Source organism: Onychostruthus taczanowskii, unplaced genomic scaffold, assembly GCF_017590055.1.
Source record: "Onychostruthus taczanowskii isolate IOZ18803 unplaced genomic scaffold, ASM1759005v1 scaffold9, whole genome shotgun sequence".
Classification (NCBI taxonomy): Eukaryota; Metazoa; Chordata; class Aves; order Passeriformes; family Passeridae; genus Onychostruthus; species Onychostruthus taczanowskii.
In genome coordinates, this window is record NW_024506993.1 from 14,346,050 (window position 1) to 14,368,775 (window position 22,726).

At 55.7% G+C, this 22,726-nt stretch overlaps 2 protein-coding genes across 3 annotated transcripts in view; one reads left to right on the plus strand and one right to left on the minus strand.

Annotated features, from left to right (window-relative positions):
- Positions 1 to 2,241: 2,241 nt before the first annotated feature.
- On the plus strand, positions 2,242 to 14,091 carry BAP1 (BRCA1 associated protein 1). Of its 2 annotated transcripts, none has more exons than XM_041425951.1 (17): positions 2,242 to 2,327; positions 4,558 to 4,587; positions 4,686 to 4,740; positions 5,401 to 5,533; positions 5,916 to 6,035; positions 6,503 to 6,564; positions 6,636 to 6,778; positions 7,322 to 7,400; positions 8,052 to 8,175; positions 8,502 to 8,619; positions 8,986 to 9,173; positions 9,518 to 9,651; positions 10,234 to 10,706; positions 10,827 to 10,984; positions 11,698 to 11,790; positions 12,313 to 12,385; positions 12,657 to 14,091. In XM_041425951.1, exons 1-17 carry the CDS (start codon positions 2,291 to 2,293, stop codon positions 12,788 to 12,790), a joined length of 2,154 nt encoding a protein of 717 aa, XP_041281885.1. In that variant the 5' UTR covers positions 2,242 to 2,290; the 3' UTR covers positions 12,791 to 14,091. The 2 variants fall into 2 exon arrangements, with proteins under 2 accessions (XP_041281885.1, XP_041281886.1); XM_041425952.1 differs by having other exon boundaries at positions 10,827 to 10,930.
- Positions 14,092 to 14,363: 272 nt separating this feature from the next.
- Positions 14,364 to 22,726, minus strand: part of DNAH1 (dynein axonemal heavy chain 1) — a 69,207-nt gene continuing 60,844 nt past the window's right edge. Inside the window, exons 61-78 of the mRNA XM_041425941.1 lie at positions 22,512 to 22,661; positions 21,954 to 22,114; positions 21,611 to 21,836; positions 21,329 to 21,524; positions 20,641 to 20,792; positions 19,965 to 20,165; positions 19,445 to 19,585; positions 18,849 to 19,007; positions 18,284 to 18,415; positions 17,928 to 18,098; positions 17,329 to 17,508; positions 17,075 to 17,251; positions 16,724 to 16,894; positions 16,394 to 16,524; positions 15,911 to 16,055; positions 15,454 to 15,660; positions 14,851 to 15,085; positions 14,364 to 14,485 (exon numbers count right to left, since the gene is read on the minus strand). Of these exons, the coding sequence (XP_041281875.1) occupies positions 14,364 to 14,485; positions 14,851 to 15,085; positions 15,454 to 15,660; positions 15,911 to 16,055; positions 16,394 to 16,524; positions 16,724 to 16,894; positions 17,075 to 17,251; positions 17,329 to 17,508; positions 17,928 to 18,098; positions 18,284 to 18,415; positions 18,849 to 19,007; positions 19,445 to 19,585; positions 19,965 to 20,165; positions 20,641 to 20,792; positions 21,329 to 21,524; positions 21,611 to 21,836; positions 21,954 to 22,114; positions 22,512 to 22,661 (3,057 nt within the window). The remainder of the gene's footprint in view (positions 14,486 to 14,850; positions 15,086 to 15,453; positions 15,661 to 15,910; positions 16,056 to 16,393; positions 16,525 to 16,723; positions 16,895 to 17,074; positions 17,252 to 17,328; positions 17,509 to 17,927; positions 18,099 to 18,283; positions 18,416 to 18,848; positions 19,008 to 19,444; positions 19,586 to 19,964; positions 20,166 to 20,640; positions 20,793 to 21,328; positions 21,525 to 21,610; positions 21,837 to 21,953; positions 22,115 to 22,511; positions 22,662 to 22,726) is intronic.

Genomic DNA, 22,726 nt, shown 5'->3' on the forward strand with positions numbered 1-22,726 from the left:
AACTTCCAGGGGCTGAGCAGCCACGAACACACCCACATGCATCTGAGGGTGGAAGGAGAGAGCACCCTGGGCAGATCCAGCTCCATGGGGAGATCCAGCACCCGGGCAAATCCAGCTCCATGGGGAGATCCAGCACCCGGGCAGATCCAGCTCCCCGGGCAGGTCCAGCTCCGTGCAGCCCGGTTTCTGCGCGGGGAGCGAGTCCTACCTGGGCCTGGCACTGTTCCAGGCAGGCTGGGGTGAGGCCCTGGGGCCGGGCCGGCGTGGGAACGGCCGCAGAACAAAGCACTCCCGTTCGCATCCCGCTTCCTGGGGAAGTGCAGCCAGGGGCGCACGCTCGCCCGGGCAGCCCGCCAGCCTCCAGGAGCAGCTGCTGGCCAGGTCAGGGCCCCGCCGGCCGCCCTCACAGCTCGGCACACAGTCACAGAGCCCGCTGGGCTGGAACAGAGCCCTGAGTCCAACGCCACCGCGTCACCAGACCATGGCACCGGGTGCCACAGCCAGCCTTGCCTTGAACACCCCCAGGGACAGTGACCCCACATCTCGAGCAGCCTGTTCCAAGGTCTGATCATCCTTGTTGTGAATAAATCCTTCCTGATGTCCAGCATGAACCTCTCCTGGAGCAGCTTAAGGTTGTGTCCCTCTCAGCCTGCCTTTGGCTGCTCGGGAGGAGAGGATGGGAAGGAGAGGCTGGGTCTGAGTGAGCCCCATCATCATCATCATCATCATCATCATCTTCACGCCCAAAGAACCCCTCAGACAAACAAACCAACACCACCCCAGCAGGCAGGCACAGCCCCGTTATTGTTTTGCTGTTTCTTTCCCCCGTGCACCTTCCCAGAGCCCCGCTACGAGCTCTTGGCACGGGGCCGTGCTGCACCTTCTGGGGGCTGCCCCCAGCAGTGCTGTGGGTGCTACAGCCACAGATGGCACAGGGACAACCAGCAAGTACTCGAGTTCCACAGTGTCTGGAGAATTGCAGGCTAAAGCTGACGAGCATGTGCTAAATTCCCCAGAGAACAAAGGGAAGTAGCAGCATACAATGAGGAAAGGGAGAGAAGAGAGGCTGGAAGTCAGTCACCAGAAAACATAGAGATGTGACAAACCCTACTGCTTTGGAGGCAATCAGCTCCAGACATCCAGGGAAGTAGCATACAGTGAGGAAAGGGAGAGAAGAAAGGCTAGAAGTCAGTCACCAGAGAACACAGAGATGTGACAAACCCTACTGCTTTGGAGGCAATCAGCTCCAGACATCCATCCTGCCTGCACACCCTGAGCCAGAAAGAACGTGAAAAACACCTTCACTCTCCTGTGAAACTTAACCTTCACTCTCCTGTGAAACTTAAAGAAGTTTAATAAAGGCCAGTAGGAGACAAAGACCATAAAGCAAAGATGATTGTGTTGTGACACTTAAAAAAGTTTAATAAAGGCCAGTAGGAGACAAAGACCATAAAGCAAAGATGATTGTGGCCGGGTGTGTGTCAGCCAAGAGCACACCTCCTGTTTTGGAAACACCTTTATGAACCTTTATGAACCGTTCCTATGATATCAGCCTGTTACATATTCATAAACAATTACACATAGCAACCTTTTCCCCAAACTATTTTACATATTCCAAGAACTGTTTAGCATGGCTCCTCCTCGGTTCCACCTTTTTAGAGCACATGTATTCCTCGGTTGTGGTTTTGGTCCATTTTATCATCGCCTCCAGCTTGGGCCCGTCGCACACTGCCTTCAGGCGGGAGTGCCGGTGCTGGCACACCTGCCCAGGTGTGCTCCTGCTGTGTGCATGGGGTTACCCATCCCAGCAGGGAGTTTAACACCAGCACAGCTACACCAGCTATGGCACCGAGCTTAACTAACAGCACAAGTACAAACTGTAGCCTTACAGCAAAGCTGCTTTAACACCACACAGGTAAAATCCATCTGAAGATTTGCGAAAAGCCAACATTACAGAATGCATCGGTAGCAATAAGAGCTCCGGGCCCTCCTCCTCCTCGGAGCAGTTTCCAGGGAACGCGGGGTCATTCCCGGGCCCCTGCTCGGAGCGATTCCCGGGCCATCCCGGGCCGTTCCCGGGCCCCTGCTCGGAGCGGTTCCCGGGCCATCCCGGGCCGTTCCCGGGCCCCTGCTCGGGGCCATTCCCGGGCCCGGCCCCCGCCCCTCCGCCACTAGGTGCCCACGTGTCGCGTTCGCGTGACGTCACGGCGCGCGATGACGCAGAGCGGCGAGCGACGGCGGGGCGCGCGGCGGGGGCCGGAGATGGCGGCGCGGCCCGGCCCGCGGGAAGATGAATAAGGGCTGGCTGGAGCTGGAGAGCGACCCCGGTGAGCGGGGCACGGCACCGGGCACCGCGCGGGGCTGCGAGCGGCCCGAGGCACCGCGCGGGGCGGCGGCGGGGCTCGGAGGGACACACGGGCCGCGGGGCCTGGGGCGGGGGGACGTGTGGGACGGGTCAGGGTGGCTGCACGGGGCGGGTGGGGGTGCACGGGTGGAGTTTAAGGGTGGGATTTGTGGTGCACGGGTGGAGTTTTGAGGGGTTGGGAGGTGAGCTGGTAAAGTTTGGGGGGGTATGGGGTGTGCAGGTGAGGTTCTGCGGGCTGGGCTCTGGGTGCACCGGCGCAGGCTGGGGGTGAGGCTGCAGGCCTAGAGCAGGGGTGAGGTGTGGGCTGCAGGCCTAGAGCAGGGGATGCCGCAGGGCACAGCGGGTGCTGAAGGGGCCGGAGGAACTGGAGCAGGACGGTCAGGGGTGTCCCCTCCCCGCTGCCCCGGGGGTGGGTGCTGTGGCGCAGTGAGAGAGCTGTTGCAGGGGTTGGGATTTCAGGGCCAAAGCTGGTGTTGTCTGAAATGCTGTTTTAACCCTCGGAGTCGCTGTAGTGTGGGATGGGGTTGTCCTGTGCGAGGCTGGGAGCTGCTCTCTAGGATGGGTGGTGAGTTTTGGGGCTGTGGCTGGGGAAATGTGACCTCTGGAATTATCCTTACGTCTTGCACTCAGCAAAGAATTCTGTCTGCTCTCGGTGTCCCAGTCACCGCCCGTTTTGCTGCTCTTTGTTCTCTTTACTTGTACTTGGAAAAGGCTGAAATCATTCCCCTGCTGTCCTCCATCATGGCTTGGTTTGGATTCTCACAGCTGGGAGGGAAGGTTGTTTGCTTGGGGGACAGTCTGTCTGGGCAGAGGCAGCTTCTTTGGGCTGTGTGGCAGTTTGGATGCAGGGGTGGCAGCTGGGACAGATGTTAGGAGTGACCCAGCACATCCCAGTAGCTGAATATCTCCCCACTGGCTCGGCTTGGGGTGGAATCTGTGGGTGCTGTACTGGTCAGGAGGGGTCAGTGGATCCGGGTTTGGGTGGGGAGGAGAGCCTTGGGGACATCCAGGCTGCTAGCATAGTGTTATGTGTGCTTGTGGACGCCAGAATGTGTCCATATCTTGTGTTGTGGCTTTTGGGATGTTCCAGGAGAGGTGTCAGCAGCAGGGCTGTGCCTCTTGTGGATGCTGAGGTAAAATGAAGTACTGAAAAATGCCAGAGAAAAACGTGGGCTTGGAAGGGACCAGGAAGGTGATGGGGTTTGGTGTAGTGGCCTGGCCTCCCACTGGTCTGAAGCATGTTATTTCCACAGCTTATTTCTTCTCACTGACCATTTTGTAAGAAATACAATGGTTTCTGCTAAACTAATGAAGACTTTTTGGTCCCAGGAGTTTCCTCCCTGTTTTAATCATTTTAACTTTGGTGTGGAAGCCCCTTGGGCTCTTCTTAATTGAGCCACATACATCAGGGGCCTTAAATCCATTGCTTACAGGGATGTTTCTCTGGATTTAATCCTTCTTATTGGTATTCCCTGGACTTCCTCCCAGGCTTTCAGCAGCCTTTCTAAGGGAGCTAAAGAAGCAGATTTGTTATTCCAGCCTCGAACTCGCTTACTCCACATGCAGAGTGACTGCCTGAAAATTGGGCTGACTGCCTTTGCTTCAGCATCAGAGTGGCAGCTGCTGCTCAGGTGCTGATGTCTGATAATCCTTGTTTCCTTGTGGTTGTCTCTGTGTCCCTGGTTATGTCCTCCTGAATTCTGTACCCACTGGAGACAGGCTGTCGGATTTGGTTCCCCCAGAGACAGGGAGATGAAGATGAGCTTCTTTCATCCTTTGGACTTTCCTGCAGCCCTGTTGCTGTGGTGTGGATTTCCCCTCACTGGCTTTCACTAACATGAACAGAAGTGATATTTTTTTTAAAGTGCCTTGTGATATCGTCAGTCATTTATCTCTCTGGTTACAAGCGTGTGTGTGTGTGTGTGTCACTCAGGTGCTCCCTGCTGCTCCCTTGGCAGGCCATCTGCAGTGGGCTCTGGCAGGAAAGAGCTGGTTCAGGTTCTCTGGAGGAAGAGGATGATCAGTGGGGATGGAGGGTGGAGGGGGTTGGGGCACCTCTGAGCCCAGCAGCCGCTCTGCTGGGGATTTCCTGCCTGTGCCTTGGCCGTGTGTGACTCTCAGGGGGTGATGACAGTGGATTTCCTCTCTGCTCTCTTCAGCCAGAAGTAACCTGTTGGTTTTGTTCCTTTCAGGTCTTTTCACACTCCTGGTTGAAGATTTTGGTAAGTCCTGGAAACCTTTCTGAGAAGTCGTTTTTGTGCCTGACATTGTCCTGTCCTTCCTGGTGGGCCTGACACCAGCTTCTCTGCTTTGTCTGCAGGGGTCAAGGGAGTGCAGGTAGAGGAGATTTATGACCTGCAGAGCAAATGCCAAGGGTGAGTCAGAGGCCTGAGAGTGTGAGTTGTGCTAAGCAGAGTGGTCTGTGGGAACTCATGGCCAGGAGTTCAGAGGGGCCTGTGTGATCTTGTCTGTCATGGAGGTCGGAGCTGTAAGTGATGGACCTGGAGGGCTTCCTCAGGTTTGGGGCAGCTCGGGAGCATCCTCCAAGGGATTCAACTCCCTCTCTCCATGGAGAGGTGGTGTGGTTGCAGTGTGAGCTTTCTCCCTGTCCTGGTACTGTGAAAAGGCTTTGAGGCTGTCACTTCTTAGAAGCCATTGCTGAATTCCTCTCAAAAATGAATCCAAGGTAAGTGTAGAAGGAGGGTCATTCAGTGGCCAGGCGCTGTTCTGCACTCAGTCAGTGTCCATAGGGCATTTTCTTATTTCTTGTCCTCAGCCTCTTTAGACTTGTCAGTCCCCAAATTTTTCAAGCTTGACTGTAGGCTGAGCCTGGAGCATCAGTGCAGGAGTGTCCTCAGTAGTGTCGGGCTGGGGGATTGTGCAGGGATGGGCACTGCCAGAAAGATGGCACTGGTCCTTCTGCTTTTCCTCTCTGTCTTTGCTGTGCTGTGAAACAGAGGGTTTCTGATGCTGGGCAGAGCAGCCCCTCTGGTGTGGTTGTTCCAGAGCTCTGCAGCTGCTGCTTCCTCTTGCAGCCCCGTGTACGGGTTCATCTTCCTGTTCAAGTGGATTGAGGAGCGCCGCTCCCGCCGGAAGGTCTCCACGCTGGTGGATGAGACGTCGGTGATCGACGATGACATCGTCAATAACATGTTCTTTGCTCACCAGGTAGGCTCCAGCCTGGGGGAAAGTGTGTGTGGGGTGTCTCCTGGGACACCTCAGGGGAGCATGTGCTACTGACAGGCTGCACTGATCATGCTGGTCATGAGGGCAGCTCCTCTTTCCTGGGAGTGTCTTCCCTGAGCTCCAGGTTGGAGGGAATCCAGTGAGGGCTGGGAGGCTGTGGCCTGCACTGTGAGCAGATGCGCATGGGGCACGGTGAGGCTCACTCAGTGACTCTGATTTCCCTCCTTCCTGTGAGAGCTGAAGTCAGGTCGCTGCTCTCACAAGTGCTGATGATCACTGCTTTCAGTTGATTATTGTCAACGCGGGGTTGTTGAAAGGCTGCCTTGTTCCTGCTGGTTAAGTTGGTCTTTGTGTTACTCTCTAGCTGATCCCCAATTCCTGTGCCACCCATGCCCTGCTGAGCGTCCTCCTGAACTGCAACAATGTTGACCTGGGCCCCACGTTGAGCCGCATGAAGGATTTCACCAAAGGCTTTAGCCCTGAGGTAGGGGCAGGGTTGGGCAGGGCTGTGCAGGGGTGGCATAGGTGGCTCTGCCTCTTGCTCCCCTCTTGGGGTGATGCTCTTCATGAGCTGGCTCTTTCCCTGCCTCTGTGGCTGCACACTGCAGCAGGACTGCCTCTTCTCTCTCATATTCCTGCCTTGCCTTGCTCAGAGCCTTGGTCCCCTTTAGGCTGGCACAGCTCTGAGCCTTCTGTCATGTTACTGCCTGTTATCAAAAGTCCCCCCCTTCAGACCTATTGTGAAGTCTGTTCTCCAGCTGTAATTTATTCAGTAGAAATTGTGTGCTTTTTCCATCTTGGACTTTACCTGTAACTCAGAAGAGTAGAGGATGTGCCTGAGGGTTTCTGTCTTGGTCCTGTGGGTAGATGGAGGGAGGGAGTGGGAAGGTGAACATTTCATTTGTCCCCTGTCACTTCTCAGCTGTTCTCCTCTCTTTCTGTTGGCTGCAGAGCAAAGGCTATGCCATCGGCAACGCCCCGGAGCTGGCCAAGGCCCACAACAGCCATGCCAGGTGAGCGAGGGGTGTCTGCAGCTGCCTCCATCTGGAGGAGGCAGACTCTCCATGGCCTCTCTCCCTCGCAGGCCAGAGCCACGGCACTTGCCGGAGAAGCAGAACGGGATCAGCGCAGTGCGGACCATGGAGGCTTTTCATTTTGTCAGCTATGTCCCCATCAAGGGACGCCTCTTTGAGCTGGACGGCCTGAAGGTCTATCCCATTGACCACGGTAAGAGCCACCTGTCCCTGCTTGCTGACACCGGTGAATAGCACGCTGGAATGTCCAAATGTATTGTTTTTAATTGCCTCTTAGTTAACTGGTGTTAGTGTTGGCTCCCAGACTCCAGTGGCTCCCAGATTTATCCTGAGTTTTGACAGCTAATTTTGGAGCCTGTGTGCCTAGAAAGCAGTTATTTCTAAATGCATTGCTTTTGTTTTTCCAGCCTTGCCATTTTCCTCCCAGTTGCTCAGGGCCATAAGGTCCTTCAGCTCTGAAATAACTTCATATAGGAAGGAGAATTTATCTCCTTGCTCTCTCCTTTTGCCAAATAACTGCTGTGTGTTGAGACAACTGGTCCAAACAGATCCCATTGGGCTGCCCAGGTTACTCCCCTCTCTTAAAACTTGACCCCTCAGTTCTGTCATTCAGGCAGTTATTTATCCCTGCCAGGTGTCTGTCTGTCAGTCCCTTTCCTAAGGTACCCCCTTCATGTTCCTGGTTTACTCAAGCATGGCCTGCTTTGCTAAGTGCAGCTGTGTCTTGTTATCACAGGGCCGTGGGCAGATGACGAGGAATGGACGGACAAAGCCAGGAGAGTGATCATGGAGCGCATTGGCCTGGCCACTGCAGGGTAATGTCCTGGCCCATGGGGCAAGCACTGGCCCCTTGCCATATTCCCCTGGATTATTTGTCCTGTGGTTTCTGAGTGGCAGGTTGTAGAAGTGGGGGTGGAGGTCGCCTATGGAGAGGTGCAGGTGCTCTGCCCCTTGCCTTCTCTTGCCTGCAGAGCATGCATTCCCTGTGTCATGCAGAGTCCCTGCAAATGTTGCACAGTGTTAGGAGTGGCCTGGTTAGGTCTGTGTTAGCTCAAGTCCATAGGAGAAGGAGTGGTGCTTCTGCTCTTGAGCTGGGCCTCCTGGATGCTTGGGCATGAGGGTGACAGCACTGGCATAGGCTGCCTAAAGATGGAGTCTCCATCTCTGGAGTTATTCAGAAGCTGGGTGTTGTCCCAGCAGTATCATGTGACCAGCTCTGGGTGATACTGCTGGAGCAGAGGCTGGAGCAGATGAGTCTCATAGGTCTCTTCCCACCTCAGCTAACCCGTGACTCTGCAAGTGTTTTGTGTGGTAGCTGAAAAAGCCTTGTAATGCTTCATTGGCTGCTGTGAGGTTGTGAGATTTGGGGAGAAGCCTTGGGTGTGTTGGTGTTAAATGCCTGGGCAAGAGGTGGGGATGGGGCTGTCACCAGATCCCGAGGCTGAGGGCTGCTGCCCTTCCTGCAGGGAGCCGTACCACGACATCCGCTTCAACCTGATGGCCGTGGTGCCGGACCGGAGGATGAAGTACGAGTCCAAACTGCACATCCTGAAGATGAACCGCCAGACTGTGCTGGAGGCCTTGCAGCAGGTGGGACAGCCCAGGCCCTGAGGGAGTGCAAGGCTGGTGGAGGGAATAGGCTTTTTCAGGGCATCCACCTGTGGTGCCAGGGCCCTGGTTTTAGGGGTTTTGTTTGACTGTGGGAAAAGTCTTGTGGGAAGAGGGCATAGCCAGCCTCACTTCTTGGCTATTGCTGCTTATCTGGGAGGTGGTTCACCTGTGTCACCTGTGTCATTTGTGTACCTGGGCACTTGGTGTTGGTGCACCCTCATGAGCTCTGCAGTACTTGAGTGGGGAGGATGTGGTTTGGGTTGTTGCTGGTCCAGCATGCAGTTTCTATGTCATTTGCTTTAAAGCTTATCCGAGTAACTCAGCCTGAGCTGATCCAGACACAGAAGTCTCAGGAGTCTCAGCCTGCTGAGGAGGCAAAGCCAGCCAGCAGCAAGACCATCACTCCAGAGAGCACTCATCCAGGTAGGACCTTGTACCAGCAGTGTTGCCAGCCTAGCCTGCCATGGAGTGAGCACAGGGTGGTGACAACAGCTGGCTGACCTGGGGCTTGGGGCAGTCTTCTTGTCAGCTTCACTTTCTTTTCTGTGAGCCCTGCTCCTTGTGCACTGTGCTGGGGTATGGTGATGCCTGCGTGCCTGGGGCTGTGTTGGAGGGTGCAGAGCTTGAAAGTGGGAGGGCTGGAGCGTGGGGACACTGGTGACAGATGGAGGTGGTTGTGGTCTGGGAGAGTGCAGGAGCTTTTCTCTCACCTGGCTGGGTAAGGGGTGGTAGAGGACATGGAGTAAAAGGTAACAGTGCTGGTGTTGAAAGGCTGTGCTTGTGTGGCAGATGGCACTGATGAACCCACCAGCCAGGGCCACCCCACGGCCACGCAGAGCCCACCCAGCAAATCCAAACCGGTGCCAAAGACAGCAGCGAGCGGCATCAATGGGGCCCCTCCAGCAAACCCCAACCCCATTGTGCAGAGACTGCCAGCCTTCCTGGACAACCACAACTATGCCAAGTCCCCCATGCAGGTAGGCTGGAGCGCCAGGCTAGCAGCACACCTGATTCAAGCTGAGCTCTTTGCCTGCACTCCCTCCCCTCTGTGGGACCACAGCTGTCAGCTGGCCTAAGCCTGGCCCTGCCTTGCAGCCAGCCTGGTCCAGCAGTAACCCAGGCTGGGAGGGGAGAGGGTAAATAAAGACTGACCTGACAAAGGAGGTTTACCTTAATGTGGGTAAACTGAACAAAAATGGGGAAGGGTCCCTGTTTCCTCTCAGATGAGCTAGGTCCTGGTGTTGGTTTGGACCAAGGACGAGTCCACTGTTCTTCCTCCTTGTCCTGCTGCCAGCAGGCCTTCAGCAATGGTGTGTTGCAGGAGGAGGAAGACCTTGCAGCAGGAGTGGGTCGCAACCGGGTCCCAGTCCGACAGCACCAGCAGTACTCAGATGATGAGGATGACTATGATGATGATGATGAGGAGGAAGTTCGTAACACCAACTCAGCCATCAGGTGACAGCTTGAGCTGTGGGTGGAGGGCCGGGTGCTGACATTTGCAGAACTGTCAGTGAGGATTCCCTAACCTCTTTCCTTAGATCTTGATAGTTCCGTTATTCTCTTCACCTGCCATTTTACTTTTCACTCACTGGGTTTTGTGAAGTCCTTCTGTAGCTGTTTACAGGCAACTCTGAATTTCAGCTGCCCTGAGAGTAACTGTGCATTGACAGCAGGCTTTGAGGCTTTGAGGAATCTTGGTTCCACAGTGCTGATTGCCAATTCAGCTTCTGGTGACAGTGCTGAGGCCAGGAAGTTGGAGTCACAGCAAGGGACCTTTGGGGGCTTTGGAAGAAGAGTAGGGGGTACACAGCACCCTGTGCCCCCCACCAGTCTAGGGGTCCCTGGGGCTGAGTGGCTCAGTGGTGCTGAGGTGCTGCAAGAGAAGCCGGTGGCACTGGGGGTGATGTTGAACTGTTTCAGACCTTGCTTCATGCCAGCAGGCAGCTTGGACTGCTGAGCACAGAGCTGGCAGTGCCCATGGTGGGCACCCACCTCTTTCCACCAGCTACTCACTTTCCCTGCTGTGTTTCTGGGCAGGTTCAAGAGGAAAGGGCAAGTGAAGCAAGAGCACGTGGCAGGAGCCGCAGATGGCCAGCTCTCTGTCCTGCAGCCCAACACCATCAACGTCCTGGCTGAGAAGCTGAAGGAATCTCAAAAGGATCTTTCCATTCCCCTGTCCATCAAGACGAGCGGCGGGGGTGCCGCCGTGGCAGTGGTCACCCACTCCCAGCCCTCGCCCACCCCCAGCAACGAGAGCACGGACACGGCCTCCGAGATCGGCAGCGCCTTCAACTCGCCGCTGCGCTCGCCCATCCGCTCGGCCAACCCCACGCGCCCCTCCAGCCCCGTCACCTCGCACATCTCCAAGGTGCTGTTCGGCGAGGAGGACGGGCTGCTGCGCGTCGACTGCATGCGCTACAACCGCGCTGTCAGGGACCTGGGGCCCGTTGTCAGCTCCGGGCTGCTGCACCTCACCGAGGACGGCGTGTTCTGCCCGCTGGCTGCTGCGGGTAAGTGCCTGCTTTAGGGGGGTGGTGTCTTGCCTGGGGTGACGGGACAGTGTCCTTTGACTTTGGGGGTGGATGCCAGTCCTTTGTGGTGGCTCCTAACGCTTCTTCCCCTGTGTGTAGACGGGAAAAACTCCCCCTCTTCCATCAAACCCGGTGAAGAGGCCCCGGTTGCGATCAAACTGGAGGAGAAGGAGGGCAGTGAGGCCGGTGACAGCAAAGAGAAGGTGGGACTTGGCAGGACCAGTGATCACCCTGGGGGGGAAAAGTATTCTCCCAAGGTGAGTTTTGTGCTGCGACAGCCCTGGGAACGTGGAGCTCACCCGGAGGCGCAGCAGCGCTGGCAGTGACTGAACTGCATGTGCACGGTGTCCCCTCGCGTGTCGTCGCAGCCGTGCCTCGAGGCACGGGGCAGTGCAGGTTTTGTGCCTTGCGTCACCTCGGGGACCTTTCCCTTGGTAGTGGGCACAGACCCTGTCTCTAGCTGAGACGTTCAGCTTGCTATGCTCCCTTCTGGGCCAGGAGCTGGTGAGACCCTGCACCCCTAGTCCCAGACCACTGGTAACTTCACAGCCTGTCTGTGCTCTCCAGCTAGGACCAGGCCCAGGCAGCACAAAGGCACCAAGGGCTGCCTGGAGGAGAGCTGGGTAGAAACTGCTATTCCAAAGGGAAGTCTTCAGATTTTGTTTTTGAGGGGAATCAGGCCCTGGGGGTGGGGTTGGAGGTGGGTGGGTGGATTCTGACACACAGACAGCCCTTCCCCTGTCCCAAAACCTTGGGGCTGGGGCAGAACCCACCTCCCCTCGTGTTAGCCATAGTGAATCCCCTACTGATCTCCTAATGAACTGATCTCCTTGTTTTCCCCTGGCAAGTGTTTTTCCTTTGATGCATCATCCCTCTCCTAACACAGAGATGAGCACCTGCCAGCTTACCCTGCTGGCTCCTGGGCTGTGGTTGGGTCTGTGCTCATGTTTGGTCTGCTTGATCCTGGTAGGAGCTGCTGGCGCTGCTCAAGTGTGTGGAAGCAGAGATTGCAAACTATGAGGCCTGCCTGAAGGAGGAGGTAGAGAAAAGGAAGAAATTCAAGGTGTGCTGCTGGCTTGTTTGCACTGCTGATTCAGCTGCCTAAAGGCTTTTGTCTGGGATGGTTTTATGTAAAAATGGAGGGAGAGTAGTTCACCTGAGAATGGCAGTGAGGAGCCATTCAGAGTCTCTTCCCTGTTACCAAACAGCCCACTGGGGCAGAGCTGTTTCCAGGACAGACCACAGCCCTGGGCCAGCACTGGCAGCCTAGGGAAGGGTGATACAGTGCTGGCATGAACATCAGCACTGATAGGAGGCAGGGGAGAGTCAGCAGAGATACCTCCCCTGCCCACCTTCACCTCTTCCCAGCTGCTCTTTGTGGAACATGCTGGGCATCTGAACATGTAGACAGTCCTAGTTTTTCACTGGCCCAGGATAGGCTGGGAGGTGGGTCCCTTCCTTCTTCACTCTCCCTAGTCTGTGGGATGGGCCAGGCATGCTAGTTCTTTGTTCCCTGTTAACCTTGAACTCTCCCTTCTCCCTGCTCCCTTGCTTGAGGATTATTTGTGGATTTGTCTCTTTGTAGATTGATGACCAGAGGAGAACCCACAACTATGACGAGTTCATCTGTACCTTCATATCCATGCTGGCCCAGGAAGGTGAGCCATGCTCATGGGGCAGAGGGTGTGGGGCTCTGAGTGTGATGGAGCAGCAGCTGGGAGCCTGGGCTGCTCACCTTGCCTGGCTCCCTGTTTAGGCCAGGCCTGGGGCACAGGCTGACGCTCCATCTGGGGAGCCACAGATTTCTGCTTCTTCCAGTTTATAGTCCCAAGAGGTGCCCATTGATGGCTTTTGAGTGACAGAGGCAGGGCTGCCCTCTGGCATGGGTAATGCCAGCACTCCAGGCCCGTGTGTGTGCTGTCCCTGCAGGCATGCTGGCCAGCCTCGTGGAGCAGAACATCTCGGTGCGCCGGCGGCAGGGCGTCAGCATCGGCCGCCTGCACAAGCAGAGGAAGCCGGACCGCCGGAAACGCTCCCGCCCCTACAAAGCCAAGCGCCAGTAGCCAGAGAGCCAAGACTGGCAAACAGCAGATGGGCTTTGTGGCTTTGGGCACTGGCACTTGGATCTATGTTACCTTTTGCCTATGTTACCTAAAGGAAGAGGGACCACAGTGACAAGCCCTCTGCCCAGGCGGAGCCTGGGGACAAAGGGAAATCCCGTTTTTCTCTGCGCCTAAGCTGTGAAAGGCAAGAACCTGTCTGGAGGAGTCCCTGCAGCAGAAGGGAGTCTGCAGTGCTCAGCTGCCTGACCATGCCACGGCAGCAGCCAGATGTTGTCACCTCTGTGTCAGTGCCCTGGCTGAGGACTGTGACCGGAGGGAAAGAGCCCACCCAGCTGGGGATGGGTCTGGCGTTGTGGGAACGCTGGCAATGCCCATGTGAGGCGGTGCTGGCCGCAGCTGGCTGTGGCTTGTGTCCTCCTGTGTCCGGGCCTTCAGCTCTGTGCTTCCCTGGGGTGTTCATGTGTGTTTTCTATCCTTCTCCCTCCTTTCCCCAAACTGATTTTTGGTCCTTCTCCAGACTTTGGCCATTCTTAGCAAGGTGGCTCCAGGACAGAGCTGCTTCTTCACCCACCCCACACTGCACTGCCCAGTGCCTGGTGCTGGCCGAGCTCCTGGGGATGGTGGCACCTTCCCCGTGTAGCTTGGCTCCCCAGAGGGCCATGGCAGCTCTGTTGCTGGATGAGGGTGGGTAGGCTCGTCTGTGGAGCTGGGCCTTGTCCCCAGCCCTCTGTGGCAGTGCTGCGGGTGGCCTGTGCCTCTTGCTGCCCTGGCTGCTCTCTGTGGGACCAGCTCTGTGGCCCTGGCCATGCCTGTGGGTCACACAGCATTGCACCAGGCCCAGGCCCCAGAGAAACCCCATGAATTGTGAACAGACCAGGTGCATATGGTGGCCTTGGTGGTGCTGGGCATGGCATGAGGGTGCACTCTGTCTGTGGCTTGGTAAAGCCTCTTGCCAGAGGAGGATGTGGCTGGTTGCTGCAATGGTGGAGGTGGGATGGGGGCAGCCCACATCTCTTTCCCCTGGCTGGCTGCTAACCAGAGCTTGCTGGTACAGCCTGGCTGCCTCCTACCAGCCCCCAGGAGCTTGGCAGAAATCTGAGCTATCAGAGGTGAGCACTGCTCCCCAGCACTGAAGAAGACTGAATTTTTTCAATATGTGTGCAGATCTTGACTATGAAATGAAACAGTTCTTTTGGTATTTGTTGAAGGAAAGAAAATCCTTCTGTCTCTTGCTGTGTCTAATATCAAGTGCTGTAAATAATGGATCTGTCTGAAGGAATAAAGCTATCCCGTAATGGCCAGCCACAGAAGAGGTGTGTGAGGGAAGGGGGTGGGAGGCAGTGGGGCTGGGCCACGTGCCAGCTCCAAGCCCTGTTATCCCTGCTGGCACTCTTCTCTGGTGCAGAGATTTGAAGTAATCATTGGGAGTGCAACAATACCAGGCTCCATTTATTGACACACCTCAGCGGGGGAAGGGCAGGACTCACCTCAACAGAAGGAGGAGAGGGGGGAGCAGCCCGGCTCAGGCCCTCAGCTGCAGTGGGTTCCTGGGCTGGCTCGCTGTGTTTTCTGGCTAAAAGTCCAGGGCACAGATCAGGGCCGTGCCCCGTTTGATCCAGTGCTTCTCCGGCTTGTCCGTAGGGATCTCCACGGCAATCACGTAGTTGGTGGAGTGGCCCGTTGTTGACAACGTGCCTGTAATGTGGGAAGCAGGGGTGAGAGGGTGCTGCTGCTGCACACTGACCAGACAAGTGACCCCATCCAGGAGCCCTTGTCCCCAGCCTAAGCCAGGTGACTGGCTGAGCAGAGCTGGGGGAAGTGGGCTTGTGGGCTTGAGCAGAGCCTGGCCATGGGCACAGCTGCAGAGCCAGGGTGCCTGGCTGCTCCATCTCCTCAACCACAGCAGGAGAAATCTTTTCTCCCTTGCCGGCCACTGCCAACAGTGCTTTCTCTATGGCCGTGTATGGCAGGAGGAACTCCCTGCTGCCCCTCCCGGGCTGCCCCTCCTAGCTGCTCCTGCAGCTCCCCTGCTTCTGGAAGTCTGCCTTTAGGGCACGTACCTGCGCGAGTGAGAGTCTTGTAGATGGGGCACAGGTAGGAGCCGGATTCTGGAGGCTTGCGGTTGGCGACAGGCACCAGCCAGATGACAGCCATATCCGTGTAGAGCTCCTTGGGGCGTGACTCCTCCAGCTTACCCGCAGCGGCGTCCCAGCGGGCGCCCTCCAGGAACAAGCCGTGGATGTAGCAGCCCACTTTGGGCTGGCTCGTCAGCTCCTTCACCGACTCCTTCATGACCTGCCATGGGGAGGGGCCGCCGGGCCCTGCTCAAGGCGTGTCCCTGGCGGCTCAGCCCCAAGAAGCCTCTTAAGCAGCTCTTAGTTAAACCAGCGCTGCCAAAGGAGAGCATGCCACAGCTCTCAGGGGCAGCCTGGGACAGAGCTGGTGGAAGGGGATGTGAACAGGTCTGGAAGCAGAAGCCTCTGCCAGCCTTGGGGAGGTGTCTGGCAATGTGGGTGGGTAGGTGTACCCAAGTACAAAGAGGATGATGGAGCCATAGGCCGCTAGGTAGCCTGGTGGCTTCACCTTTTGGGCAGGTCAGGGTCTTTGTGGCTTTCTAGCAGGAGATTCCAAATAAATTCAGGCTCTCCACCTGATTTACTGACCTGGAAGCTAAATGAGATGGTGTCAATAGAGATGACAGACTTCCTGGCAAAGTTCTGCAGTGTCCCAGTGAGGAAGGCTTGGGGGAAGAAGAATCCACTGATCCAGAACACAGAGGGGATCCCATGGCTGATCCAGTTCTGCAGGAATTCAACCCGCTGCACCAAGTCATTCACCCATGATGCCAACGGCTTCAGGGACGGATAGGCCTGTGGGGCACCACAGAGAGAGGTGCTGAAGGCAGTCAGGGACAGCCTAGACCTTGTGCCTCAGCTGCTGAGAGCTGCCCAGAGCCCAGGGGCTGGCAACAACTGGGAGCTGCACTAGGCAGGAGACACCTCGTGCCAGGGGACCAAGAGCCAGCTCCATGGGAGACAGCCCAGTCCAGCAGCAGCTGATAACCCATTCCTCTGGTTTGGGTGAGCTCTGGCAGGCAGCTGGGCTGGCTGAGGCACATACCTTGGCATTCCATATTTCAGGAACAGTGTTGTTGTACAAACTGCTGGCCATCAGCTCCAGCCGAGAGGACATCACGACCAGGCCCTTGAGAGCTTTCAGCAAATCCTTCAGACTTAAGGCAACCTCCTCCAAGAGCTTGTTGTACCTACAGAGAAAGGGCAGAGGGAGCAGAGTGACTCCATGCAGTGGTTTATCACTTGCCTTCCCAGAGGGGGTGTGGATCTTTATACACAAGTGAAGATCCTCCGTGTAACTCCCAGCCCCAATCCTCTTCAACAGGGTCTCACAGCTGCTCCTCCAGCCCTAAACTGCTGACTGTTACAGATGGAGACAGAATCAGCCAAAGGTCCTAGCTGGGACAACACAGTTGTTAGTGTGACTGCCTACTGTTGTGCTCAGTACTGAGGGTCCCCAAAGGGGGGTGGCAGCAGGGGCCTGCACATCTCTGCTGTTCCCCAGGACGTGATCCCACAGGAGTTTTACCTGATCACCTCCTGCACCAGCACTGTGTTCATGGATTCTTCGTAGAGCAGTGGGTATTTCTGGATCACTTCCTGCACATTCATGGGGTCAGGCAGCTTTGCCAGGATGTCCTTGGAGGTCTCCTCCACAATCTGGAAGGAAAGCAGCAAGTGGCAGAATCCTTCTAATCCAGCCCCATGGCTGCTGAGAAGAGGGAGAGCTAATGCCAGCATGGCAGTGCCATCGCTGGCACCCAGCAGGCAGGGTGGCACCTACTGAGAGCTGGTGCTTGTGGTCACTGCCCACACTGGGCACTGGCTGCCAGAGCACTGTCAGGACTGGGGCACCTACCTCTTCCCTGCTGCGGCCTCCCAGTGTGATGGTCTTGGGCTGCAGCTGGGAAAGGGCCCCCAGCAGTGCAAAGGTCTCGTTCTGAGCGAAGGTGATATCGGCATTGTCGTGTAAACCAAAGAGCTCCGGGCTGTCGTTGAGAGGCAGGCCCTTGACATATTGGAGGTAGCCCTGGAGAGGAATCCACACAGACTCTTGAGACCAAGACCAGCTGAAAATCCCTAGGTTCTTACAAACTTATATTTCCCCAGGGACCTGAAAATGCAATGGGTTTCGGAGAGGAGAGATCCCCTTTGCACCGTGACAATCCCCCTGGATCTATGAGCTGCAATTTGTGACTTGAGTACTTACATTGAGGTCAGAAGAGGTACTGATCTGCTTGTAGATACCTGATTCGGAATAGGCAAAGTCAGGACTTAAAACCTCAGGTTTGTAGAAGTCTTCCAAAATGCTCATGATGCAGCGCCGGTCCCAGTCGTCGGTCACGCGGCCGCCGTAGTTGATCTCCCCAGCTGTGTATTTCAGAACCTGCAAGAGACCCCACCATGGTTCTGATCCATGTCTGCATCATGAGCCTGTTCCCTCACAGGAGGGGCAGCTCTCACCTTGTAGGGAATTTCTGCATATTCGTTCAAGAACATTTGCAGCTGACTGATGCAGATGCGGAGGTCTCCGTCTGTGAACTCATAGGGGATATTGAACCCCAGAGGCCCAAACTTTCTCCTCTCCAGCATGTTCCCATGGAAGAAGCAGAGTGACAGCAACAAGGATTTAAACTCTGTGACCTGTGGGAAACAGGGAGAGTTGCTCTGCTTGGGAGGAGATGTCCTTGGAGGGAGTTGGGTCCTGCTGGGACCTGGCAGAGCAAATGTGCCAGCTCAAGAGTGTCAACTGGAGCTTGGAGAGGGGGAAACCTCAGTCAGTGTTGCTGTGCTGGGGAAGGCCATGGCTCACTCCTTGCTTAAAGAGAGCTGCAAGTGCCTTATGCCAGGCCTCTGAAATACTATTGCTTCTGTGTCTCAAAGTAAAACTTCCAAGTGGCTCTTCACGGATGTGAGTTTATGAGAAACACCTCCTTTAGCAGATGAATTCTCTAATGGGGAGGAAGATCTATGCCTGGAGAGGAGCAACATCCAGGTGGAAAGCATACACTGGAGCAGGCACAGAATGGGGACAGCAAGCCAAAGCACAATCTGGGTCTTACCTTGGAGCAAGAATTCAAGAAGTCATCATTGAAACTAATGTAGGACTTGAGCAGGTTGGCTTTGACCCCACGTGGGGGCTCGATGGTCATCTTGGAGCCATTCTGGAGAATGGACACAGGGAAGTGGTTGCTTGGTAGACTGGTGAGCCAGAGGCGGAAGTCTGGATGCACCTGGAGGTCCAGAAGGCAGCAAGTGCTCAGAGGGTGCAGGCACAGCCCCTGCAGCTGCTCCTGCACTGACCCTCTGGTTCTATAAGGCGCCTATGGATGGGTCTGAACTAGAGCTGGGCTCCTCCCAGCTCCAGCCTCCTGCCTGTTATCCTCAGAGCGGGCACCTGCTCAGTGAAACATCTCACCTTGCTGGGGTCAATGGCCTCGATGAGTCTCTCCAGTGAGGGCATCCAGCTGGGGGCCAGGTGGCAGTTCTGGAAGAAGACCCAGTTGCCCTGCTCCATGGCAGTGTTCAACATGGCTTCAGCACGGGGGCCCTGCAGAGGCAGAAGGGGAGAGCTCAGAGACCCTTCCCATGGCATGCTGTGTTCTGCTGAGCACGACAGGGAGGCAGCTCCCTGCAGCTGGCTGGAAGAACCTCTGTCCAGAGTATGGCCTGGCTTTGCCCCCATGGCTCAGCTGGATCTTTGCTGTTTGATGGCACAGCAATGTTTTTTTACAGCTTTTACAAGCCTGTGAGGGAGGCTGGAGGGAATAGAAGAACTGCAGATGGATTTGGGAAGTTAGAAGGCACTGTAGTGGGAGCTGCTGCAGCTCCCACCCCAAGGGGGTAGAACAGAAGGTTGGTGAGTAAGGGCCCTGGGGCAGGAGGATATTTTCATAGTGCTGCAAGTGTTTGACCTTGGAGCTTTGGTGAGGTTGATACGAGTGCCAGGACACTGCTGTTCCAGGTATGCACTGACAGCTTACCTGTCCTTGGCCCAGGGAAATGGCAGAGAGCTTTTGTGTGAACTTCATTTCTTCAGCAAACTTGTAGAGGTCAGCAGCAGGGTCAGTGCCTGGGGACAGCACGAACACCAGGGGGGTGGTGGCAGTGGACTCCTTAAACACGACTGAGAGGTCTGTGGTCTGCAATAGAGAGTTGGTTAGAGTGGAGAGGCTGTAGTGGAACACACCTCAGCACCTCCTCAACCTTCCTGGCCTCCAGCTCTCCTCCAAGGCTCCAGTGTCCTCTTGGGTGCCAAGGCCAGGAACATCATCAGTGAGAACCATGTACAGCTCTCCTCTGGCTGCATTATGGTCAGGCCATGAACCGCTTTCCCATTTGCCATTCAAACCCCTCCCTTGTACACCTGCAGTATCTGCCCCTCCTAGCGTGGTTTAACTGCTGGGCATTAGAAAGGCTATCCCTCATCCCAGACATAGGTATTTCCCAGCTGTGGGAGGAACACTGTGGCAGTAGAGGGGCACGAACACCCTCACTGCCATTGGTGGCCTGTTTATCACAAGCCTGAGGCCTTCTGTCCCACTCCTGTCCCCACCAGCACCTGCTCTTGGCGGGTTACCTGCGGCTCGATGAAGCGCTGATCCAGGTTCCGCACCACAAAGTCCTGCATGGCGTTGGTGACCTTGTCTCCACGCAGACACCGCAGAACCAGCAGCTTCTGGAAGGCATCAAGCTCATCTTCCCACTTCCCAGGCAAAGGCTCTCTGCAAAGCAATTAGGCGCATTTTGGGGGGATGTGCCAGATCCCACACTCCACAAGAAGTACCCAAATTGTCTGCAGCAGCCATTGGGGCCTCATAAGGGACAAGGACCTTCCAGTCCCTTGGCTGAGGTTGCTGTCTGTAGCTTTGAGACCATCAGCAGGCAAGCCAGAATTGCTTCCACTGGGGAAGCAACAAATGCTGCTGGAATAAGGCATTGGGATAAGGCTCTGCCTCGGGCAATGGTCTCCCCTGAGGAGGCAAGGCAGTGCATGGCACTGCACCGGGAGCAGAGCTGGTACTGTGGCTGTATCAGCTCCTCTTGCTCTCCCAGTGATGTCATGTGCAGTAGACCTAAGCTGACAAAGCAGGGGACACTTGCCTGTGAGGGCTATGGCTGTCAAAAATGGTCCTGAACCCTTCAAGGCTGTCTGCAAAATCGTTGTCAAAGCCAGAGAAATTCTTCAAGCTGCTCAAGGCCAGGATGTCCCCCCACGCTCTCTCGTTCAGCCAGGCTGGAGCTGGGTTGTCCTTCATCTCCTTTATGGCCCCTCCTGACAGCAGGTACCGCCACTCATCCTGGGAGCAGGATAGGATTTGGTCATGGATAATAGCCTACCCACCTGAGCCCACGGCACAGGGTGCCATATCCCATTAAAATCCTGTAGTATCCTTCTGGCTGCTCTCCTGCCAGGTGTGTGTGTCAAGGAGTAGCTGAGCTGGAGGGTCTGGTGAGATCAACATAGCGACTGCTCAGCTGCCACTCTGCTAACCCCTGCCTGCTCCCTCTGAACTCATTAACCTTTGCAGCAGTCTGGCAGCAAACTGGCAAAAGCTGCAGGGGATTCAGGCAGCTTTGCATGTAGACACAGAGAACAGTTTGAAAGCTAAATAAAGACAGAGACCCTGTGTTTGTCCAGCAGGCTGCCAAGCCTGTTGCTAACCCCAGGGATCAAGGCTCCATTTCCACTCAGCACACAGTTCTAGGGGCTGAAGAGGCTGTGCTTGAGCTGCCCTGATGGGATCCCCTCCAGGACTGAGGAGACTTGCTCACCATATCGATCTTCCCCTCATTCATCAGGATGCGGGCGCTGACCAGGAAGGCAAACATGAGCTTGTGCTTCTCGAAGAGGCTGCGGCACACGTTGCAGTAGAGACTGAAGGTGATGTAGTTGTTGATGTTCTCCACCCGCTGCGTCACCTCCTCTGAAAAAAAGGCAACAACCAGACAAGGATGGCAGGTGTTGTGATAAGGCACGAAATGATGACACAGACACTGCTGCTTTCGAGGGGAACAAAAAAGAAGAAGAAGAAGAACTTTTATTTTCTGACTCCAACATTTATAATTTTCTAAAGGTGACAGTGGATTGGAGGGTTACAGTGCCACCTCTCCAATGCCACTGGACAGACCAAGGGTCCATTAATTCTTTCCACCTCCATGAAAGAATGCAAAACATAAGTTATTTACAGAACTGTGTGTGAAAAAGTTTGTTGAAAAAATGTAAACATCAGAAGGCTTAACAAAGTCTTACAAAATCAAAGTGACAGGCAGGTGCCATGGGGATGTGGAGGGTGCCCTCCACGTCACCTCTGGGTTGCTGGTCACAGAGACACACCCACACCCTGCCTGGGAAGGACAGATGCTGCTCTCACATGCAGACTGGGTGCAGATGTGGGCTGAGGGGGAAGAGAGGAGAGGAGAGGAGAGGAGAGGAGAGGAGAGGATTGCTCTGGGCAGGCACCTGCTTTCTCAGAGTTACGGATCCCCAAGAGGAAGATGTTGAGGAACCACTCGAGTGAATACTGGTACATGGGGTCCACGTTGGACAGGTCTGAGACACAGAAGTAGAGGATCTGCGAGCGGACAGCCACAGGCACATACTGCATGCGGGTGATGTTGATGTCCTTCTCTGTCTGCTCTGCCACCGCCACCTTGGCCTGGAGCACAGAAGCGATGTCATGGTTAGTGGAGTGCTGGCAGGGGATGCACAGCTGCAGGGGGGACAGCACCTCTCACTTCTGACCTGGATCTCTCCTGCCTTCAGCTTGGATGCCTCCAACACTTTGATGAGCTCCAAGTCATCTACAGGGTTTCCTTCGGAAGTGCTGAGCCGATACAGGATCTGGTCTTCTATCACCTTGAGCTCCTGACGCATCTGGGCATTGCTAACAATCAGCTGGTTTCTATCTTCTTCTAAGTCAGGCCGCTCTGCAGCCACCACTTCTCCCAACAGTTGGTCTTCCAAGCCACTACAACAAAAGCCACGGAAGTGAGGGTGGCAGGTGAGGGGGCAACATGCCCAAAGGTCTGAGGACTGCAGGATGAGGCTGAGCAGCATGGGCAACTAATGGGGTAAAAGCAGGTACCTGGGTGAGAGGGTGAAGTTGATGAGGGTGAGCTTTGTGGAGACCTCAGGGCTGTAGTGAGGGTTGGGCAGCTTGGTGGTGATGTACATCTTGAAATCGTCATGGTAGGGGATCACTGTATCCCCCAGCTTCAGCACGGTGCTGCCTTGCTGTTTGAAGGTCTGCACCAGAGAAGGACAAATACAGGAAGGTTGGGATGGCTCCTTTTGTGAGGGAAGGCATCCTGCTCTGCCCTGGAGTCAGGAGAGTCAGAAGGCTCTCAGGACAGAGGAGCTCCAAGCTTCCCTGTGGAACTAAAGTGTCTGAAGTGAAGACGGCAGTTGTGTTTCATGGCCCTGCCTCCCAGACAGAGATGCCTGCTGGCAGAAGACCAGTGTGTGCAGGAGGCTGTCAGGGTGCTGGAGCCCTGGCCAAGGCATGGGACTCACTCATCCATGTGAGTTCTGCCTGCCCATGGAGACCTAGAAATGCACCCCACTCCATGGCACCCTGACCAGCTGGCCCCTTACAGCTCAGCCAGGTACCCACTGCCCTCCATGCCAAGGGGAGACACCAGACCTCTTTCAGCAGCACAGGCTCAAGGACTGGATCCAGCTCCTCGCCGACATTCTCCAGCAGGAAGGGCTTCCCAAAGCTAATGGTGTTTTCCAGAGTGGAGAGGAAGTCCCGGTCACTCAGCTTGGCCACCTCCAGGCTGTTTTCCCTCTCCTGAAAGGCAGCAGGGGAGGGCAGGGTTTCTGTGGTGTCCTGCCACCTTCATATCCAGCTCTGGT

Coding starts and splice junctions, on each gene's coding strand:
- BAP1 (XM_041425951.1), top strand. CDS start 2,291: ATGAATAAGGGCTGGCTGGAGCTGGAGAGCGACCCCG. Junction 7,401..8,051: donor ATTGGCCTGGCCACTGCAGG/GTAATGTCCTGG, acceptor CCCTTCCTGCAG/GGAGCCGTACCACGACATCC. Junction 8,176..8,501: donor TGCTGGAGGCCTTGCAGCAG/GTGGGACAGCCC, acceptor TTTGCTTTAAAG/CTTATCCGAGTAACTCAGCC.